The 19,589-nt window shown below is 34.8% G+C and overlaps 2 protein-coding genes across 2 annotated transcripts; one reads left to right on the top strand and one right to left on the bottom strand.

Annotated features, from left to right (window-relative positions):
* Positions 1 to 7,829: 7,829 nt before the first annotated feature.
* Positions 7,830 to 8,840, top strand: LOC131019702 (protein PAL OF QUIRKY-like). The gene is made up of 2 exons (XM_057948293.1): positions 7,830 to 8,109; positions 8,241 to 8,840. The coding sequence occupies exons 1-2, from the start codon at positions 7,962 to 7,964 to the stop codon at positions 8,690 to 8,692; spliced, it is 600 nt and encodes a 199-aa protein (XP_057804276.1). The 5' UTR covers positions 7,830 to 7,961; the 3' UTR covers positions 8,693 to 8,840.
* A 7,479-nt stretch (positions 8,841 to 16,319) lies between these two features.
* LOC131023263 (uncharacterized) lies at positions 16,320 to 17,405 on the bottom strand. The gene has a single exon (XM_057952808.1). The coding sequence runs from the start codon at positions 17,403 to 17,405 to the stop codon at positions 16,320 to 16,322; it is 1,086 nt and encodes a 361-aa protein (XP_057808791.1).
* Between the last annotated feature and the right edge of the window lie 2,184 nt (positions 17,406 to 19,589).

Below are 19,589 nucleotides of genomic sequence, written 5' to 3'. Positions count from 1 at the left end.
ACGAGTTTATTAGAGTGGAACAGATGAAGTATAGATTTGTGTGCATATACAAAATCAAGCAGAAAAACCAAACCACAGAAAGATGTATGCAAATTCAGTGCGTGTGTTGCTTTTCCTCCCCTCTTGCTTACAGTGCAAAATGAGCCTGTAAAAGTACCACATTACTTAGGATTTTTTTATTGGTACTTTTGGCACTAATATTATCATTTGCGCCAAAAGTACAAATTTACTTGGTTTTTCTGAATTTATATTGGTACTTTTGGCACTAATATTCTCATTTGTGCTAAAAGTACCAATTTACTTGAGTTTTTTTTTTTTTTTTTCTTGTTGGTACTTTTGGCACTAATATTACCATTTATGCCAAAAGTACCAATTTTTTTTTTTCGAAATCTGTTGGTATTGGGCACTAATATTACTATTTGTGCTAAAAGTACCAATGTACTTAATTTTTTTGTATTCATGTTGGTACTTTTGGCACTAATATTACCATTTGTGCCAAAAGTACCAATTTACTCAAAAAAAAATTGTTGGTACTTTTGGCTCTAATATTATTATATATATCAAAAGTTTCAAATTATTATGATATATACATAATAAAAGAATGAGATTATTAATCATTTTTACCTCTTTGTCTATAACTAGTCTGGTGCGATTGTTTGGATACAAGAACCTCAGTATACGGGGGAATGTTTTTTGTCGCTTTCTTCCTCTAATAGTCTTTCCTAACTATGGCAAAGCACAATATATCCAAGCTTGGCAACACAGAATTAAACGAGTTAATTTAGTTTTATTTGGAAAAACTAAAACAGTAAGAATAGAACAATATTTAATGATACTTACCAAGAAAGCAACAGAGTTCTCGATTAGATGGTATACCTTTTTTGATGCGTCTGCCACATAGCATCTGATGCTGTTGATCGCATATATTGTCATCTAATATGACATGCTCCCCCATGAGAATTCCTCCCATGTTGTTTTGTCCTCTACAAGCACCCACAACCAATCTGAAATACTAAAATTCGTACGAACCCTTATACCCAAATATCAAATCTGTAACTATCAACATCTTTGTCGCCTTAACGTAGTCATCTATAATATCACCAAATTTTCTGGTCATAAACATCTCCCTCAAGGTGTTGGGGGTAGTTTCTTTACTTCACAGAATTCTATGATAAAAAGAGTCTTTAGATATGGTGTGATCTGCATATGGGTCAAACTCGCTTGGTCCGAATTTCAATCATATCATTAAAAAGAACTCTACCCTAAAAAACCTCACTATATACTCATTTACGAAGAAATACAGAGCAGTCTCGTCTGGTTGCGGTACTCCTAATACCTGTCTTGATATCACGCAATGCAGACATTGGCCTGATCATGATATGTGGGACGACAGTTTCAGGAAATCACTGAAAGTTGACTCTTTTAGCTTCTCGAATTCATCTGTACCATCAATACAATGTGTATGATTTCAACTATGTTCTCATTTCCCTTCACGTTCACCTTGTGGGGTATGTCAAGCATTGCATCGCTTTTGTAGGTTCATTGTACCTTCATTCAGAAAATAGAAAGCATATGTCAAAATGAATGAAATGTTCAGTTTGTAATAGGTACTAATTTACCCATTTGTACCAACTGTACCATCTTTTCAACTAATATCATCAACCCAAAAAATAAACACAAAGTATTATAATGAGAACTTCAATATTCACACATTTGACATAAAATGGCCATAATAGTGCCAATTGTGCCCAAATGAATGGCATAATTGGCACGAATTTGCCCATTTGTGCCAATTGTACCATCATTCTAGCATTCAAACTCAAGTAATTTTTCAAAACAATAATGATGAATCAAAATTTAATCTCAATCATAACATTCAAAATTTAGTCACATTTGGCACAAATGGGCATAATAGTGTCAATTGTGCCTAATGAATGGCACAATTGGCACAAATTTGCCCATTTATGCCAATTGTACCATCATTCCAACATTCAAACTCAAGTAATTTTTCGGAAAAATAATGATGAATCGAATTTAACCTCAACTATAACATTCAAAACTCAGTCAAGTGTACCTAATTAATGGCACAATTGGTACAAATATGCCCATTTGCATATTTGTACCAACTGTACCATCATTCCAACATTTAAACTTCAAGTAATTTCCCAGAAAAATAATGATGAATCAAAAATTAACCTCAACCATAACATTCAATCTTAATGCTAAGAATCCATATCTAAATGTAATTTCACATTTACAAACGAGAAAAATATAATACTACAATTAATTTAGGGTTTTGAGATATTACCTTAGCTGACAAATCTTCCTCATCTTCACCGTTAAACTCTTCATTTCTTGACTCTTCATTGCCGGACTCTTTCTCGCCGGCTTCTTCATCGGACTTCTGAGAGTTGGATTGTTCGGCGGTGGATGGAAGAGTCACTACCCTATTTGGGGATTCCATACTCTCATCATCCTCAGATTCGTTGCCGGAATACTCAGATCCCGACCTTTCTTTTGCGGCTTCATTCTCGTCTCTATTTATTTCGTTGCATATATCCATTACATTTTCAAGAACTGCAAATCCAGAATCTGCAGCGCACTTGCGCTTGGATGTGGTGGTTTTACGAGATTTAGTCATTTTGGTGTAATGAATAGAGAAGACGAAGGTGGAGAAGATGAAAGTGGTTTACGGCGGTTGAACGCCAAGATTTCCGGTGGCGGTTGAACGACGATTTTAGGGTAAAAACGCCGAGAGAGAAGGGTGAAACGCGTGTGAAATTTGGGGGAAAAACTATAACAAAAAAATGTTTTGTTCACACCCCCATAACCCGCATGCATAACCCTAACGGTTCGCCTAATTAAGGTGTTTTTTAGATGATTGACAAAATATTGAGTTTCATTGCTCAATATGGGGCTATCTCAAAAGTTGAGTCTATAAATACGGTGAAAATCAAATGAAAATGGACAAATGTGATGAGAAATGAGAATGAATTTGTAACATTAGATATGATTTTCAAATTCTATAACTGATAATTTATTTAGAGGGGGCAGATTTTCTTCTGGATTCGAATCTTGGAGGGAGCAAAATTTTTATCAATTAATTGAATTTTTTTATGTAGTCATTACAAGCAACTTATGCAACAATATATACTAACTCATGCAGTATTCTTATTTCTTACGAAAGATAACATTCTTAGTATAACTCATCCCGATACATATATATAGTGTTATACTAAGAATACTTTTTCGTAAGAAATAAAAATAATGCATAAGTTGTTTATAATGACTGCATAGCGAAATTCAATTAATTGGTAAAATTTTCGTTCCCTCCAAGATTCGAACCCAGGTAAAAATTCGCCTTCTCTAGATAAATATCAATCATAGGATTTGAAAATCCAATATTACAGATTCATTCTCATTTCTTCATCACATTTGTCCATTCTCACTTGATCTTCTCCCTATAGAAAGAGATTAGGCTACAAATCCTTTTAAAATATATAAATTACAAATCATGAATTCGCTTTGAAAACAATTAAAATTTTCGCTCCATTTGATATTCGAACCTAGGACTGTGAATTCATCCAACAAAGTTATGAATCTATCATAATTAAATCTTCATGATCTAAAGACTTAAAACAATTCATTATTTATATTTTAAAATAAATTTTTATTGTAGCTCATTTCTCTCTATATATATTGAAAATAATCTATAAGTCAAACTCAATTATTTCCATGCCCATAGTATGTAATTTGGAACATTCGAATGAATATTTGATCGGTGAGAATTAAGATTCTGATTTTTTTTCTTTATAATTCATAAATTTAATGGGAATAAGCTTAATATTTTTCGAACGAAAATAAATACACACATATTCAATGGAATATGGAGAGACTCTCCAAACAGAAACCTTGAGGAATAGGTTTGCGGATAAAACTGAGGCTATCAAACATCACATTATTTTGTTTGTGTGCAATGCTGACAAAAAACTGATGACTGCTTTGTTATCTACACTTAGATAAGAATTGAAAATTGCATTTGCAACATGTTAAATCCTCGGTAGACATCCCACCAAGTCACAGCCATATCAGATAATCGGATAGCCTTCACGGATAAAAATATATTTAAATTCAATTAACTAGTTATTAAAAAAGAACACAAATTTTTTGGGTGACATATTTATTAAATAAAAAACAGTAAATCACATCCCCACAACTCCCATTATTAAACTCTTAGAGCTTCGTGGATGATATAAATAACCAGAAATAGATGATGGGAGGTTCGATACATTTTTCTTAGACTTCAAGAATGATTGTACTTAATTTAAATTGGAGTGTGCTACTTTATCAGGAAATCAGAACAAGATCCAAGTACGACATTCAAGTGATTGCGGCTTGAAAACTAGCGAAACCATGAACAACTTTATTGATTTCTTTTGTGCGTGTGTATTGGCCAAACGATAAGAGATTAATGTCTAAGGCTGAAGGTTTTGGGTTCGAGTTTTTTGTGACGTGGTTTGTAAAATTTGAAAATCACATGCTTCTTAGCATGTACAAAGGGGTAATTAGTGGTAAAATTGCAATTTGAATTTTTTCACATGAATCCTATTAGAATGAGGTAAAAAAAATTTTTAAGACGAACTTAATTATATTTACTTGAGAAATAAAATGGTATTCAATATCTTATTTGTATCTTAGAGATTTAAAATATGATTCTACCAACTGAATCAAATATGTCAACTAATTATATTTTCTCAATCATAACCTCATTCGGAATATTTTTCCGTTTAGTTTGTAATTTGGGGGAGGCTCCATGCCTCCATCACCTGGCCTAAGGAATAACCTTTTAATAATACTTATTTAATTTCTAAATATCAACCAATAATACCGGTGACCAACATGAAATAAGAATGTGGTGATTGGTAACATATATAACGATCATCTCTTAAAAAGAAAACAAGAACATAATATAAAACAATCATGTCGTTTTGGGACTCATACATATTGTTACAATACGTTTATTTTGACATTAATTAAATTAAATAACCGATTGCTGGCTTGCAGCTCCATTAATAATGTTGGACGTTATTATTGTTATTATTATTATTTAATTAAAATGAGAATGAGTGGTTTTGAATTTTCTTTTTTCGTTTTTGTTAAAATAAAATTAGTTAGTGAGGGGAATGACGACAAACGAACGTTGGGCCCAGCTCGCAATTCCCATAAAACGCTGACCTTAAAAAATGGAAAAGGGCGAAGGCGGTTAGTTGTGTCGAAATATGAATGGGTTTGGCGTGAACCGGCAGCAGACAATCATAACCCGGCGCGATACCCGCCAAACCTAACGCCACGTGTCGCTTCTATTGGGGGCGCGAATTTCCGAGCCTTTGTAACGACTCCACCTCACTGCTGCCACTAATCTCTCCCCCAATGGACCATCGCTCTCTCTCTCCCTCCCTTTTATAACGCGTTAGTTATTTGAGTAAATTCTAATAAATTGTATATTAAATAATCGCAATTTATTTGATTAGATATTTTCTTTATATTAAAAAATTGAAATTTTGAATTGTTGTATGAGTAAATATGGATGTATGCAGGGACGGAGTCAAGAATTAAGTTCGGGGGGCTGAACTTGTACGGGGTCGGGGGCGGTATCCCCCGAGATTTTTTTTTTGGGCATTCTGTATATTTAAGTATTTTTTTATTAAAATACGAGCATAATACTAATAATAACGAACAATATTTTCATAGATTATATCGTTTCAATATATCACAAAACTTTTTTTGGACATTCCGTATATTTAAGACATTTTTTATTAAAAGGCAAGCATAATAATAATAATAATAACAAACAACATGTTCATAGATTATATATTTTCTATATATTACAAATTAGTTTCAATACATTATAATTTTTTTTAGCATTTCATACATATTAGGCATTTTTTATTAAAAGACAAGTATAATAGTAATAATAACAAACAATATTTCATAGATTATATAGTTTTAAATAACAAAATTATCCTTAAACTAAGTATATATGAGAGAATATAATAACCAAATACTCTTTTATAAAATAAAATTATTTTATAATAGGTATAAACATATATCTATATATATTTTTAAAAAAACTTAAAATTTGGGAGGGGGCTCTAGCCCCCCTAGCCCACTGGCTCCGTCCCTGGATGTATGTCAGTTATAACTAAGAAAGGATATGGTAAATTACATGGTGTTTTTCTTGGAACAATGATATAAGTTCAATGCCGAAAATAGTAAAATACGTTACTTTTCATGGATTGTAATACCTATATATGTGATGGTGTGAAAATAAAAAATAAATTTTAAATATATAATCTCATTTATTCTCTTTATAAAATATTACGATTCAATTTGATAGCCTTGTTATGGCTGCATTAGCTCCTTTACTGGGCTGATATTTTTGGTTTGATAGCCATGTAAAATAAAGTAGGAAGCCCTTTAAAAACGTCTGACCCGATCCCGAATCACTGTTCCAACGAGAAAACATAACCAAGGGTACCCCTGGTTAGCTAAGTTGGAGTTGCAAGTTTAATTTTCTTTCACAAAATTGTCCCCAATTCATCTCTTTCTCTCTCTATAATTCCTCGTTTTTTTAAAAACTATTTTAATTAAAGATTAAAATAGTAATTTTAGTATTTAATCTAAACTATGAAACAACTAATTTATGTTATCTAGATTTTAATCTTGATCTAACAAACATTGAAATACATTACTAATCTCACCCAATTCATATTATTTTAACTAGGTTTTATTTATCACTCTTGATCTCAATTAGACTATCAAATTGGGCCTACGAGTAAATATTTAAATTTGTTATTAAATTTTGGGTTATTGGCGTTTAAATACACCAATTTTGGGGGTAGTTTGATTTTGCACATGAACTTTAAAAGGTGTAAAAAAAATACATAAACTTAATGTTGTAGCAATTTTATCACAAATTCAAATATTAGATATTCAAACTCCATAAAAATCATATGATGCACGGGTTTAGAGATGTCCTATACGATATTTTTTAGAGATGTCAAATATGATGTCATTTTTTAAAACATCCGATGAATATACTTCGATATTTCGACTTGCCACGTCAGCTTTAATTTGAGCAAAAATTGAATTTGTGACATCATATATGACATCTCTAAAAGATCTCGTGTAAGAAATCTCTAAACCTGTAAATCATAAGATTTTTTATGAAATTTGAATATCTAATATTTGCAATTTTTCTTTAAAAATAAAGAATGCGGTCAAATTATTGAAATCCTTCATAATTTATGAAAATAGATTATCTAATTTGCATTTTCTAATAATTATAACTATAATATAATTTGAATCGTATATAATACTGATATTTTTCAAAAGTAAACTATAGTTCTGATACTTATTCCTTTCCCACGTTTATTTTTTCCAATATTTTTCTATTACTAATTTTATTCCCTCGCGCTTAAAATTATGTCACTCAACAATTAATTTTACTTTTCTTAAGAGTACCACAATTATTTTCAGAAGTAAATTTATAATTTCTATACTTTCCTTTCCCATATTTTGTAATACTAATTAATTATATTCCCACGTATAAACTTATTTAACTCAACCGTTGAATTATACTCCTACTTTTCTTAAGAGAATCCCTAAATTAATTAAGTTCGGAAAAATAGCCAAAAACGAATATCCGAATAATCTAAGTGTGAGTCGGTCATCCTTGGGCAACAAATCCTTCACCGTGTTGAATTTCAATTAACGAATAATTAGAATTGTATTATATTAGGGCTCTCCCAATCTGAACTCTATAAATACGCCTCCCGCTCTCATTCTCTGTTTCTTGAAAGGTGCAACCAAAGTCCTCTAGACTTCTTCCGCAGCTTTCTCTCTCTTCAACCCTCCAGCCGTTTTTTGGGTTCTCCTCTAAAACCTTTTCCTCTCAAACCATGACTCAAAAGGAAAACGCAACCCCAACACTCAAATTCCTCTACAGTTATGGTGGCAAAATCGTTCCCCGCCCATCGGACGGCAAACTCCGCTATGCCGGCGGCTCCACTCGCGTTCTCGCCGTCGATCGTTCCGTTACATATGCAGGTATTTAATGTGTTCCCGTTTTCTTCTTTGATCATGATTTCCATTCCTTAAATCGTTGAGTTAATTACACATTGCTTGTGTTTTGTATTCGCGAGAAATTCAATTTTGTTTACCCCAATTTTTTGTCTCAGAACTGTTGGTAAAATTCGGTGAATCGTGTGGATCTTCAATGATTTTGAAGTGCAAACTACCGACGGAGGATCTCGACGTGTTAGTTTCAATCAAATCCGATGAAGAATTGCGTATCGTGATCGAAGAGTACGAAAGAGTGTCGCCGGAGTCGAAGATCAGAGCCGTTTTATTCCCGATTAAATCGGTGAAGAAAATCTCGCCGCCGTCGTCTCCGGTGTCGTGTTTCGATTTCCCTTCTATTTCAAAGCCCTACGTGGCGGCCGCGGGGGCCCCACACTATCAGAGAAAATCGGCTGCGATCGCCCCGCAGTATCAGAAATCCACTGCGGCGTACCGGTATACATCTCCAGTCGTTGGATATCCCGTCGCCGCGGCGGCGAGAAACTACTGCTACGATGCGAGGAGTTCGAGGCATCTGTACAATGCGGCGCGAAGGATTCACACTCAATAGTTGTTGGAACCAAGAGAGGGGGAAAAAGAAGAAGTTGTTTCTATTTTTTTCTTGATGTGCTTCCTTTTTTTTTTTCCTTCAATGAACATAAACGGGGAAGAAAGAGTGATTTACAAGACATGAAAATACATACGATTTTTTTTTCGTCTGTCTGAATTATTCAGACTCGGATTTTTTTCAAATTGTTTGTTTCATTCTGATTGGGAGAGAAAACAAGAACCGTTGATAACCGGAAAACTAGAATATATTCCTTGACAATATGACCCTCGCCGTTAATTGTTGTTCCGTGTCGTCGCCTTCATCTACGTCTAACCCTCGCGGCGGCGCGTGTTGTGACATCGCCGCTTCTCCATCGTCACGGGGTGTGTAACGGCATTCCGTTTGCAGGTAAGCGCGTGTAATTCACGAATAAGCTTTTTCCTCGAAAGGGCGAAACTAACGGGCAAAATACGGGACTAAAGATCATATTATTATTTATTACGTATATCAATAATCAATATTGACTGCAACTGTTGTAAATATATCTTCTAGATATATCTTATGTGTGTTGACCAAGAAACCTAGAGGGAGAATAACACTTGACATCTTCAAGCCACCGGAGTTGACTGTCCTCCGTTCACACCGGACGTGTGTGAACGTTCACACCGGACGTGTGTGAACGTTCACACCGGACGTTCACACTTGGTTTAACACCTATAAATATGGGTGTGTTGTGAACTTCATAATAACGATATTTGTATTCTCTACTATATTCTCTCGCTTCTCTCTAGTTTATAACACGTTATCAGCACGATAGTTCTAGTTCTCCGATCGATCGTAGAAAGATTGGAGGTATGCCCTAGAAAAGAATCGTGTCTTTTCATGGAGGTACTATTCGATATTTTAATAAATTTATGTTCTTTTATTTCTGAAATTGTTGGATTCGATTGATACAATATTCGAATGAATATTTGATTGTTCAACTTTTGAATTTAATTGTTCACACAATTAATTATGGCTTTAAAAACAATACTGTTTCGTTATATTAGTGATTTTTTTTAATCGCCTTAATAAATGCTCTGTGCGAACAAATTTTTACTATTTAAAATATATATATATATGATTGCCACTGCTTCTATGGCTACATGGTTTCACCAAATTAATGAAGATTGTTTTTTTTGAGATTCTCGACTCATTTGATTTTTTTATTTTGTGTGTTATGAGTTGGTTACTTCCCTATGCATACATCTATATTGTTTTAATGATTTCGTGAGATTTGAATCTTTCTTTGTAATATTGAATAAAAATGTCCAGCGATCTCACATATAAGTATATATGATTAAGTGGATCAATATTTATTTATCATCATGTGTCAATCACTTCAATATCTGTGCATCTTATATCATGTTGTGCGTTCCATCGAAAGTAAATTTTTTTTCTTTTATAATCAGCCAATATAGATCGTGATTTATAAATCAAATCTTTTTATTTATTGTGAAATTTATTGTCCATGCCAAATAATATGATTTTTGTGCTCTTATTTCAAAATTTGTCATGTTAGAAATGATCTTGAAAAATAATTGATGCTATTTAAATAGCACAAGTAGTATTACTGAAGAATATTACATTCAAGATCTTAAACTGATGAACAAGTAATATTCCTAAAGAATATTACATGCTTTTGAAGAGCAATTCATATTACATGCTCCCGAAAATTAGACCTTGAGCACAAGTAGTGTTCCTGAATAATCAAGATCTTAAATTGATGCTATTAAAGTAGCACAAGTAATATTCCTGAAGAATATTACATGATCTCGAAGAGAAATATATATTACATGATCTTGAAAATTAGACCTTGAAGGTCAAACGGCCCTAAAGGCCGAATGGTTGTACTCTTTTTCCCTTACTAAGTTTTTTTCCTACGAGGTTTTCTTAGTTAAGGTTTTTAACGAGGCAACTAGTGTAATATATGAGTAAATATATATATCTTGTACTCTTTTCCTCTACCGAATTTTTCCCATAGGGTTTTTGCGGAGAGGTTTTTAACAAGGCATGAATATATATATATATTAATATCATATGAAATCTTGTGATATTTGTCTTGGTAAATAAATACACATATTATTCTTCAAAAGAAGAAGTATTTCCTTAAGTTGACATTAGATGAGAATAATGTTAACATAATATCAGGTGCATCAAAAATCATTGAAGGCTCCGGAAGAGCTTGTATCATTTTGCCAAATGATACTAAATTAGATATTGAAAATGCCCTGCACTTTAGTAAGTAACTTACTAAGTTTCAAGGATATCCGCAATAATGGATACCACATAGAGACAATTGCAGAAGGTAGCAATGAATATCTTTACATAAATTCTTTTGTTTCAGGCTATAAGCTGACAAAAGAAAAATTAGCAACACTACCTTCTGGAATGTATTACACATTCATAAAAGCAATTGAGACAAACCATGTCATGAACATAAAGTTCAATGATACAAAAAGCTTTAAGCTTTGGCATGATAGGTTTGGACATCCTGGAGCGACTATGATGCGCCGAATAATCAATAATTCATATGGGCACAATATAAAGAATCAAAAGATTCTTTCTACAAAGGAATTCCCATGTGATGCTTGTGCGCAAGGCAAGTTAGTTATTAGACCTTCATATACGAAGGATAATACTGAATCTCCATATTTCTTAGAAAGAATTGAAGGAGACATTTATGGACCTATACATCCACCTTGTGGACCTTTTCGATAATTTATGGTATTAATTAATGCCTTTTATAGATGGTCCCATGTATGCTTGCTTTCTACTAGAAATGCAACATTTGCTAGACTACTTGCTCAAATCATAAAATTAAGAGCTCAATTCCCAGACAATTCAATTAAAAGAATTCGTCTTGATAATGCTGGTGAGTTTACATCTCAGGCATTTGATAACTATTGTATGGCTATTGGAATTGAGATTGAACATCCAGTAGCTCATGTCCATACTCAAAATGGTTTAGCGGAATCATTTATTAAACGTCTTCAAATTATTGCTAGACCATTACTTATGAAATCAAAACTACCAACTACTGTTTGGGGTCATGCCATATTACATGCTGCAACATTAGTTCGACTAAGGCCATCAGCAAATCATGAATACTCCCCAATGCAAATTATATTTGGCCGAGAACCTGATGTTTCTCACTTACGAACTTTTGGTTGCGCGGTTCAAGTCACAATTGCACCCCCACAACGAACAAAAATGGGTCCCCAACGAAGACTTGGGATATATGTTGGATTTGATTCACCATCGATTATAAGGTATCTAGAACCTTTAACAGGTGATTTATTTACTGCACGTTTTGCAGATTGTCATTTAGATGAAATGACATTTCCAACATTAGGATGAATAAATCTACATCCAGAAAAGCACAAGGAAATCTCTTGGAATGAGAAAAACTTATCACATTTTGATTCTAGAACAAATCAATGTGAACAAGAAATTGAAAAGATCATTCATTTGCAAAAGATTGCAAATCAAATTCCTGATGCTTTTGTAGATACAAGAAAAGTGACACAATCTCACATACATGCTGCAAATACTCCAGCTAAAATTGATGTCCCTGAAGGACAAATAGCTTTGGCAGCAAATGAGTCCAAAATTCGTCAAAAACGTGGTCGACCAGTTGGTTCCAAAGATTCTATGCCTAGAAGAATAAAGGGGCAAGATGGAAACCAAACAATGACGAAAACGACTAATCAATCAAATGAAAGTGATGTAATTCCTGAAGAATTACAAGTATCTGAAAATCATGAGATCTCAATAAATTATTTACATTCAAATCAGATACTAGAGAGAGAAAATATCATCGTTGATGATATATTTGCCTTTCATATAGCTCTTCAAGTTTTAAATGAGGATCCTGTACCAAAATCTGTTGCACAATGCAAACAGAGACTTGATTGGCCAAAGTGGAAAGAAGCTATAGAAAGGGAATTAAATTCCTGTGATAACCGAAAAGTATTTGGGCCTATAGCCTTAACTCCGGAATCTAAAATCCCTGTTGGATATAGATGGATTTTTGTTAGAAAGAGAAACGAGAAAAATGAAGTTACGAGATATAGAGCAAGACTCGTAGCACAAGGTTTCTCACAAAAACCAGGAATTGATTATGAGGAAACATACTCTCCAGTAATGGACGCTATTACTTTTAGATTTTTGATTAGTCTGTCTGTGTCACAAAGGCTTGATATGCGCCTTATGGATGTAGTGACTGCTTATCTATATGGGTCATTAGATACTGACATATATATGAAAATTCCTGAAGGATTTAAAATGCCTGAAGGATTTCAGTCACAACCCAAAAGCATGTATTTAATTAAACTGCAAAAATCGTTGTATGGGTTAAAACAGTCTGGTCGTATGTGGTACAATAGACTGAGCGAGTATCTTTTGAAAGAAGGATACAAGAATGATGATATCTGCCCTTGTGTTTTCATTAAGAAAACCGAAAGTGGATTTGCAATCATAGCAGTTTATGTTGATGATTTAAATTTAATTGGGACTCCTGAAGAGCTCAATAAAACTGCTGAATATTTGAAGAAAGAATTTGAGATGAAAGATTTGGGAAAGACAAAGTTTTGTCTTGGTTTGCAAATGGAACGTATCCGTGGAGGTACGTTTATCCATCAATCCACATATACAGAAAAAGTGTTAAAACGCTTCTATATGGATAATGCACATCCATTAGCATCACCAATGGTCGTTAGATCTCTTGATACTAAGAAAGATCCATTTCGACCAATTGAAGAGGGTGAAACGATACTTGGTCCTGAAGTACCATATCTAAGTGCAATTGGAGCATTGACTTATCTGGCTAATAATACTAGACCAAATATAGCTTTTTCTGTTAATCTTCTAGCAAGATTTAGCTCTGCACCCACTTTGAGACATTGGAATGGTGTTAAGCACATTCTACGTTATCTAAAGGGTACCATTGACCTTGGATTATATTATCAAGAAAATTCTGATAATACTCTAGTGGGGTATTCGGATGCAGGATTTTTATCCGATCCACATAAAGCTAAGTCACAAACTGGATATATTTTCACATATGGTGGAACTGCTATATCATGGAAGTCTGTGAAAACAAACATTGACTGCAACATCCTCAAATCATTCTGAAATCATTGCAATCCACGAAACAAGTCGAGAATGTGTATGGTTGAGAAATGTGACGAGTCATATCCAAGAGTCATGCGGGTTAGCTTTATCAAAGGCCAAACCAACTGTTTTATATGAAGATAATGCTGCTTGCATCGCGCAACTCAAGGAAGGATACATCAAAGGAGATAGGACGAAGCATATTTCTCCCAAATTCTTCTACACACACGACCTTCAAAAGGGTGACGATATCGACGTGCAACAAATTCGCTCAAGTGAAAATCTGGCGGACTTATTCACCAAGGCATTACCAGCATCGACATTCAGAAAGTTGGTACACGAGATCGGCATACGTCGACTCAAAGATATTCAATGATCTCAAGTTCAGGGGAAGCAGTTGTACTCTTTTTCCTTCGACTAGGTTTTGTCCCATTGGGTTTTCCTAGCAAGGTTTTAATGAGGCAACATTTTTTAGGGATTGGTCAATCAAGGGGAAGTGTTGTAAATATATCTTCTAGATATATCTTATGTGTGTTGACCAAGAAACCTAGAGGGAGAATAACACTTGACATCTTCAAGCCACCGGAGTTGACTGTCCTCCGTTCACACCGGACGTGTGTGAACGTTCACACCGGACGTGTGTGAACGTTCACACCGGACGTTCACACTTGGTTTAACACCTATAAATATGGGTGTGTTGTGAACTTCATAATAACGATATTTGTATTCTCTACTATATTCTCTCGCTTCTCTCTAGTTTATAACAGCAACTTATTTTTGTTTCAATTTTTGTATTTAATTATTGACTGGTTTATTCATTATTTGCTATTTGCAGGTTTTCTCGAAGGAGTTTTTATGAGCCCATATATGATGACTTAACCATAAAAGCAACGGATTTGATATATTCTTTTGGACCTATTTAGGTGATGTGACCCGCAGTACCATGTTTAAATTTTTAATCCAAAACGATAAATTTAGTGGTATTTACAACTATAATATTTTAATAAATAAATACAATTAGGTTGGAGAATCCTATAATTAGTGGGTTTGATTTTGAATAGGGACTTGGAGATTAAGGCAACTTGGCCAACTAATAATTTGAAGGACATAATTATTGTGAAATTTTCATTTCCGTGTATGTAAATCACGTGTGTACAAGTTGGAAGCCAATAGAGCCACACAAAGAATAAACCTTGTTGATGCCTTAGAGAGGAAGTGAAGGGACATTTTGAAGGTTGACTCATCCTATGAATGATAATGATTAAATGGCTCATTTTATATATGATTAAATTAATTAAAAGTGATATTTATTTATTTAATTTCGTACCTAAAAAATAGTCATTAATAATATAACAAAGTCACTAACAAAAAAGTGACCTAATATATATATATATATATATATATATATATATATATAAGTCGAATCACATACATAAATTGTAAATTATATTTTTTTCATCAAAATCATCTTTTTGTTTGTTCCTAATTTTGTCTACTTCAAATTAAATAAATATATTTTATAATGCCCAATTAAAGTACTCCTCCTTCGTCTCAATATTGTTGGCTCGTATTCCTCGTTGGGTTGTCTCATATAACATGACTCATTTTTTTTTGTAGAAATAATCAGAGAAATATTAATAACTTAATTAATTACACTATAAAAGGTTATTAGCCCTAATTTTCACCTTCTCTTATTTGAATCGTCCTAGTCTCTTTCTCTACTCCTCTTCTTTCTTTTGCAGCCTCTCATCCCTCCACCACCTCCACCGACTCCACCACCGTCAACCATCACGCCTCCACTGTAGATTCTCTCATGCGCCACCTCCACGACCTCTACTGCAAATCCCCTCATGTGCAAACCCTAGTATGCTAAAAGTGACGCCGGTTTCAGAGGGGTGTGGAGCAAAATTTGTCTACGACGACAAGACAATAGACAAAGATGAGGGGACCGTTGCATGGTGCGGTAGGGGATGAGGTTTCATGGTGGCAGAAGGAGAAGACGAGACATGAGGGGTGGATTTCATAGGGTGAGTCGACACTGGTGATGGTGCAGAGGTTGGAGAGTGCGCCGCCGCGGAGGCTAGGATACACACAGCCATGAGGAGTGCAACTATTCTAGAAACTGCCATTACAACTTCTGAAAGGTAGTTAGAGAGAGACGATGAATGAATTGAGTACCCACATTTTTCTTGATTTTCCTTTCTAGATTTTCGTGTTTCTTTTTCCTTTGTAGATTTTTCTTGATTGCCCTTGGCGCTGGAAATTTTGATGAAGAAAATTATTTTTGCCTCTTTGATTAACAATTACTAAAAGTAATTAAAAATAACACTAAACATGTGGACCACACATCTTTACTCCTAATTTTTAGTCTCCTAAATACATGTGCCCTAAAGAAATGAGCCATTGATATTGGGACAGAGGGAGTATTAGTTAATTTTTTTTATCTTTTAGATATTTTATAGGTGTTTTTTTAGAGAGAGAGATAAAACTTCCATTAATCAAAATGAGAGTTTAACAAAGCAGGAAGCACCTCTGAAACAGTAGGAAAGAAACGACCACTAAGGGCAAACTTAGCTAATCTATTCGCCAAGGCATTACCTTCACGAGGAGTCCAACTAAACGAGCACCGGATGAAACACGTAGAAATCTCGAAAATAGCAGATAAAGTATCACCAATGTAGGATAAATCCTCGCTACGACGAAGCAGTTTCCAGTATAGGGGTTGGCAATTCGTCTCCAAAATAATATCTCTATCACCGCGACATTTGCAGCAAAGAGCCCCCTCTCGGATAGCCACCGTCTCACCTTCTTCAGCTGTATATGCTCCCTCAAGAAACCCGAAACTACAGCCTGCAATATTGCCTTGGAAATTAGTGAGGACCGTCCCATATCCCATTCCACCATTGTTGTCGATAGCAGCATCACAAGAGATCAAGATCTGATTATCTCGAGAGCAAATCACACAACGAGGGCCACCAGACATGGGAGGAGAGGAAAAAGGAGGAGACCAAGTCGCTCGAAGAGAGATCGCCAGACATTCCTCATGAGAAATGGTTTTCCCCTGAAATAAAAATACGTTTCGAGCATACCATATGGACCACGTCAAAGTAGCAAAAGAATTATGAACCTCCGCATGGGGAATTTTCCTAATACGATCAAACCAAACGTCCACTGAGCATTGATCACTAACCGAGACCGGAGGGAGCCGAAGAGGAGAACATTCCCACAGAAAAGATGCCCAATGACAGTCACGAATTGCATGCTCCAAGGTTTCCTCATGCTCACCACATCTTCGACACATCAAATCCACATCCATCGCCCGACGAGAAAGAGCATAAGTCGTAGGAAGGGCCCCAACTAAGCACTTCCACATGAACAATTTAACCTTTGAGATAACCTCCAGTCCCCAAACCCACTGCCAAAGATCAGCCTTCAGGGAAGACGACGAGGCCTCATTTCTTTGCTTGATAGAATTAGCCAAAATATAACCCGATTTGACCGAATAGGAGTTAAGTTTGCCAATTGGCCAAAAAGGCCTATCAACGACCGAATGCTTAAGTTTGGCTACAAACTTCGACATATCAGTGGCTAAAAATATATTACTCATGTTGGGAACTTAATGAAATATCCTAGCCCTTGTTTTGATGATACCAAAATCCTTAAGTTTTCTTTGTAACAGACTAGAACCTTTCGAACTCAAGTGTTGGAGTTTATCTTCTAGTTGTTTAGTGTTCTAAAGACCAAAGATCGGAGGAATGAAGAATGAAGAACGAAGGACTGAAGACTGAAGACTGAAGAACTCGATTGCTGCTTGTGATTAATGCAGAGTCAAATACTGATATTTGACTAGAACGAGTTTCTCAACTGAAGAATCAGTTATGACTGATTCACCTAATGCTGGCTAAGTGGAATCAGCGAACTGATACTAAAGTCAAGTATCAGTTGACATTCTTCCTCGGACTGAAACTCCAACGTTAAAAGGAAGCCACGCAATCAAAGTACAACCGTATTAAATGCAGCGATACAGAGGATCGTCATTTCTCTGCGGAGCATTCCTTTTTGGTGATTACCTTTTCAGAAGTGCCTTTCCTCCTGTACTTGAGTAGCCGTTTCTCACCAAATAAGAAACTTCGAAGATTGAAGCCTCAACAAAATTTGAATTACTCTCCAATGGATGAATTCTTGAAGACCATTTCCGCCAACGGATCTATTCAAGACCTCTCCTATAAATAGAGCTCGAGGATCACTTCAATCTTCATCGATTCAAATACACAAGCTGAAACGTTGCCGAAATTGCAACTCAGCCAATCAAAGCCTTCCAAAGTTTGAATCGAAGAAGAGAATCGCAAAGCCAAAATCAGTCCATTGCTGATTATATATATTCTCTTAGAACCTTAGGCAAATATTATTTATCCAAAACCTAAGTTACTGATTACAGAGAGCATGTTCTATGTGATCAAGTTGGTAGTTTTCGAACCTCCTTTCAACTGAGCGAAAAGAGTGTCTGAGTTGTGTGGAGTTCAGACCAGTGTTCTGACTTCAAGAGATCTTAGTGCCCAGTGCGCGCTAAGTGTGTATGAGAAATCCAACCAGTGTGTTGGTGCTGAAACGTGTGTTTTCAGTTCAAGGTTTGTTGTGCACCTGTAAGAATAAGCCCAGAGTGTTTGTCAGTGTGATCAACTGACCGTGGACGTAGGAATTGGATTCCGAATCACGTAAAAATCCCTTTGTCGTTTATCGCTTTCAGTTTTACTTTCTTATCTGTGCACAAATGTTTTTAACTGAAACTGACTAATCGCAAAGTGAAACTTTAACCTGATAACGTATTTCTAAAAGGCTTTTCCAAAAGATAAAGTTTTTCGCTGCGTGTGTTATTAGTCTAACTGATAATTCTTCAGATTGTCAGTAAGATTCATAACATTTCTCTGTTCAATCCAAGACTGAAGCTCTACAAGTGTACCGGATAAAGTCTTGACTTTAACTGATATATTTACTGAAGTGTTTTTCAGTATCAGTCTTCAATCTTTCGTTAACTGGTTCATCAGTCATACTTTTCAGTATCAGTTAACTGTTAAAGGTTGTATTGTGTTTGATTTTGAAAAACTGCCTTTAGGTGTATTCCCCCTCCCATACACCTATTCTAGACCTTTCGGGACCTAACAACTCATATTATCAAAGTCCCAAGATCCATCCTCTTCATTAATAAAAACTTTAAGCTGCGAGTGCTGCCAACAATCATTCACCCATGCCACAGAAAACTTACCCGAACCATCCAAAATCCACGCATCAAGCCCAATGCGAATTCTATCCTCCTTCCCAACTTTCCAAGCTATACCTTCAACCAAGAGATTACGTCCTACTCCTACCAATAAGTTTTGCCATGTGAAAGATGGGTTGTGAGCTTTACCGGCTAGGAGAACATCCGATCGAGGAAAATAACGAGCTTTGAGACTTCGAGCCAAGAGAGATTCTAGATTTTGAAGAAGACGCCATGACTGTTTGGCAAGCATAGCTTGGAAATATTTTATAGGTGTTAGTCATATGGATAAAATGTAAAATAAAATGTTCAAAAAATATTTATAGTATTATTAAAATATTTATATTGATAAAATTTATGATTAAATTTTAACTTTTAACTTTCTTGAACAACATATGTAAAAATTTAAAAATTAAGATAAGTGTATCCATTATAATCTCAATAAATTAATTATAACATAATCATATCACTATAATTTATTACATTAGTTATTCTTAAGCACTTGAT

The sequence above is a fragment of the Salvia miltiorrhiza genome, chromosome 4 (genome assembly GCF_028751815.1).
Source record: "Salvia miltiorrhiza cultivar Shanhuang (shh) chromosome 4, IMPLAD_Smil_shh, whole genome shotgun sequence".
Taxonomy (NCBI): domain Eukaryota; kingdom Viridiplantae; phylum Streptophyta; class Magnoliopsida; order Lamiales; family Lamiaceae; genus Salvia; species Salvia miltiorrhiza.
Note: the sequence above shows the minus strand (reverse complement) of the source record. Positions and strands in the feature narration are given on the sequence as shown.

Excerpts from the sequence above, each read along its gene's own strand:
- LOC131019702 (XM_057948293.1), top strand. The coding sequence starts at position 7,962 with ATGACTCAAAAGGAAAACGCAACCCCAACACTCAAATTCCTCTACAGT. Across the intron at positions 8,110-8,240 it reads TCGTTCCGTTACATATGCAG|AACTGTTGGTAAAATTCGGT; the intron begins GTATTTAATGTG and ends TTTTTGTCTCAG.
- LOC131023263 (XM_057952808.1), bottom strand. The coding sequence starts at position 17,405 with ATGTCGAAGTTTGTAGCCAAACTTAAGCATTCGGTCGTTGATAGGCCT.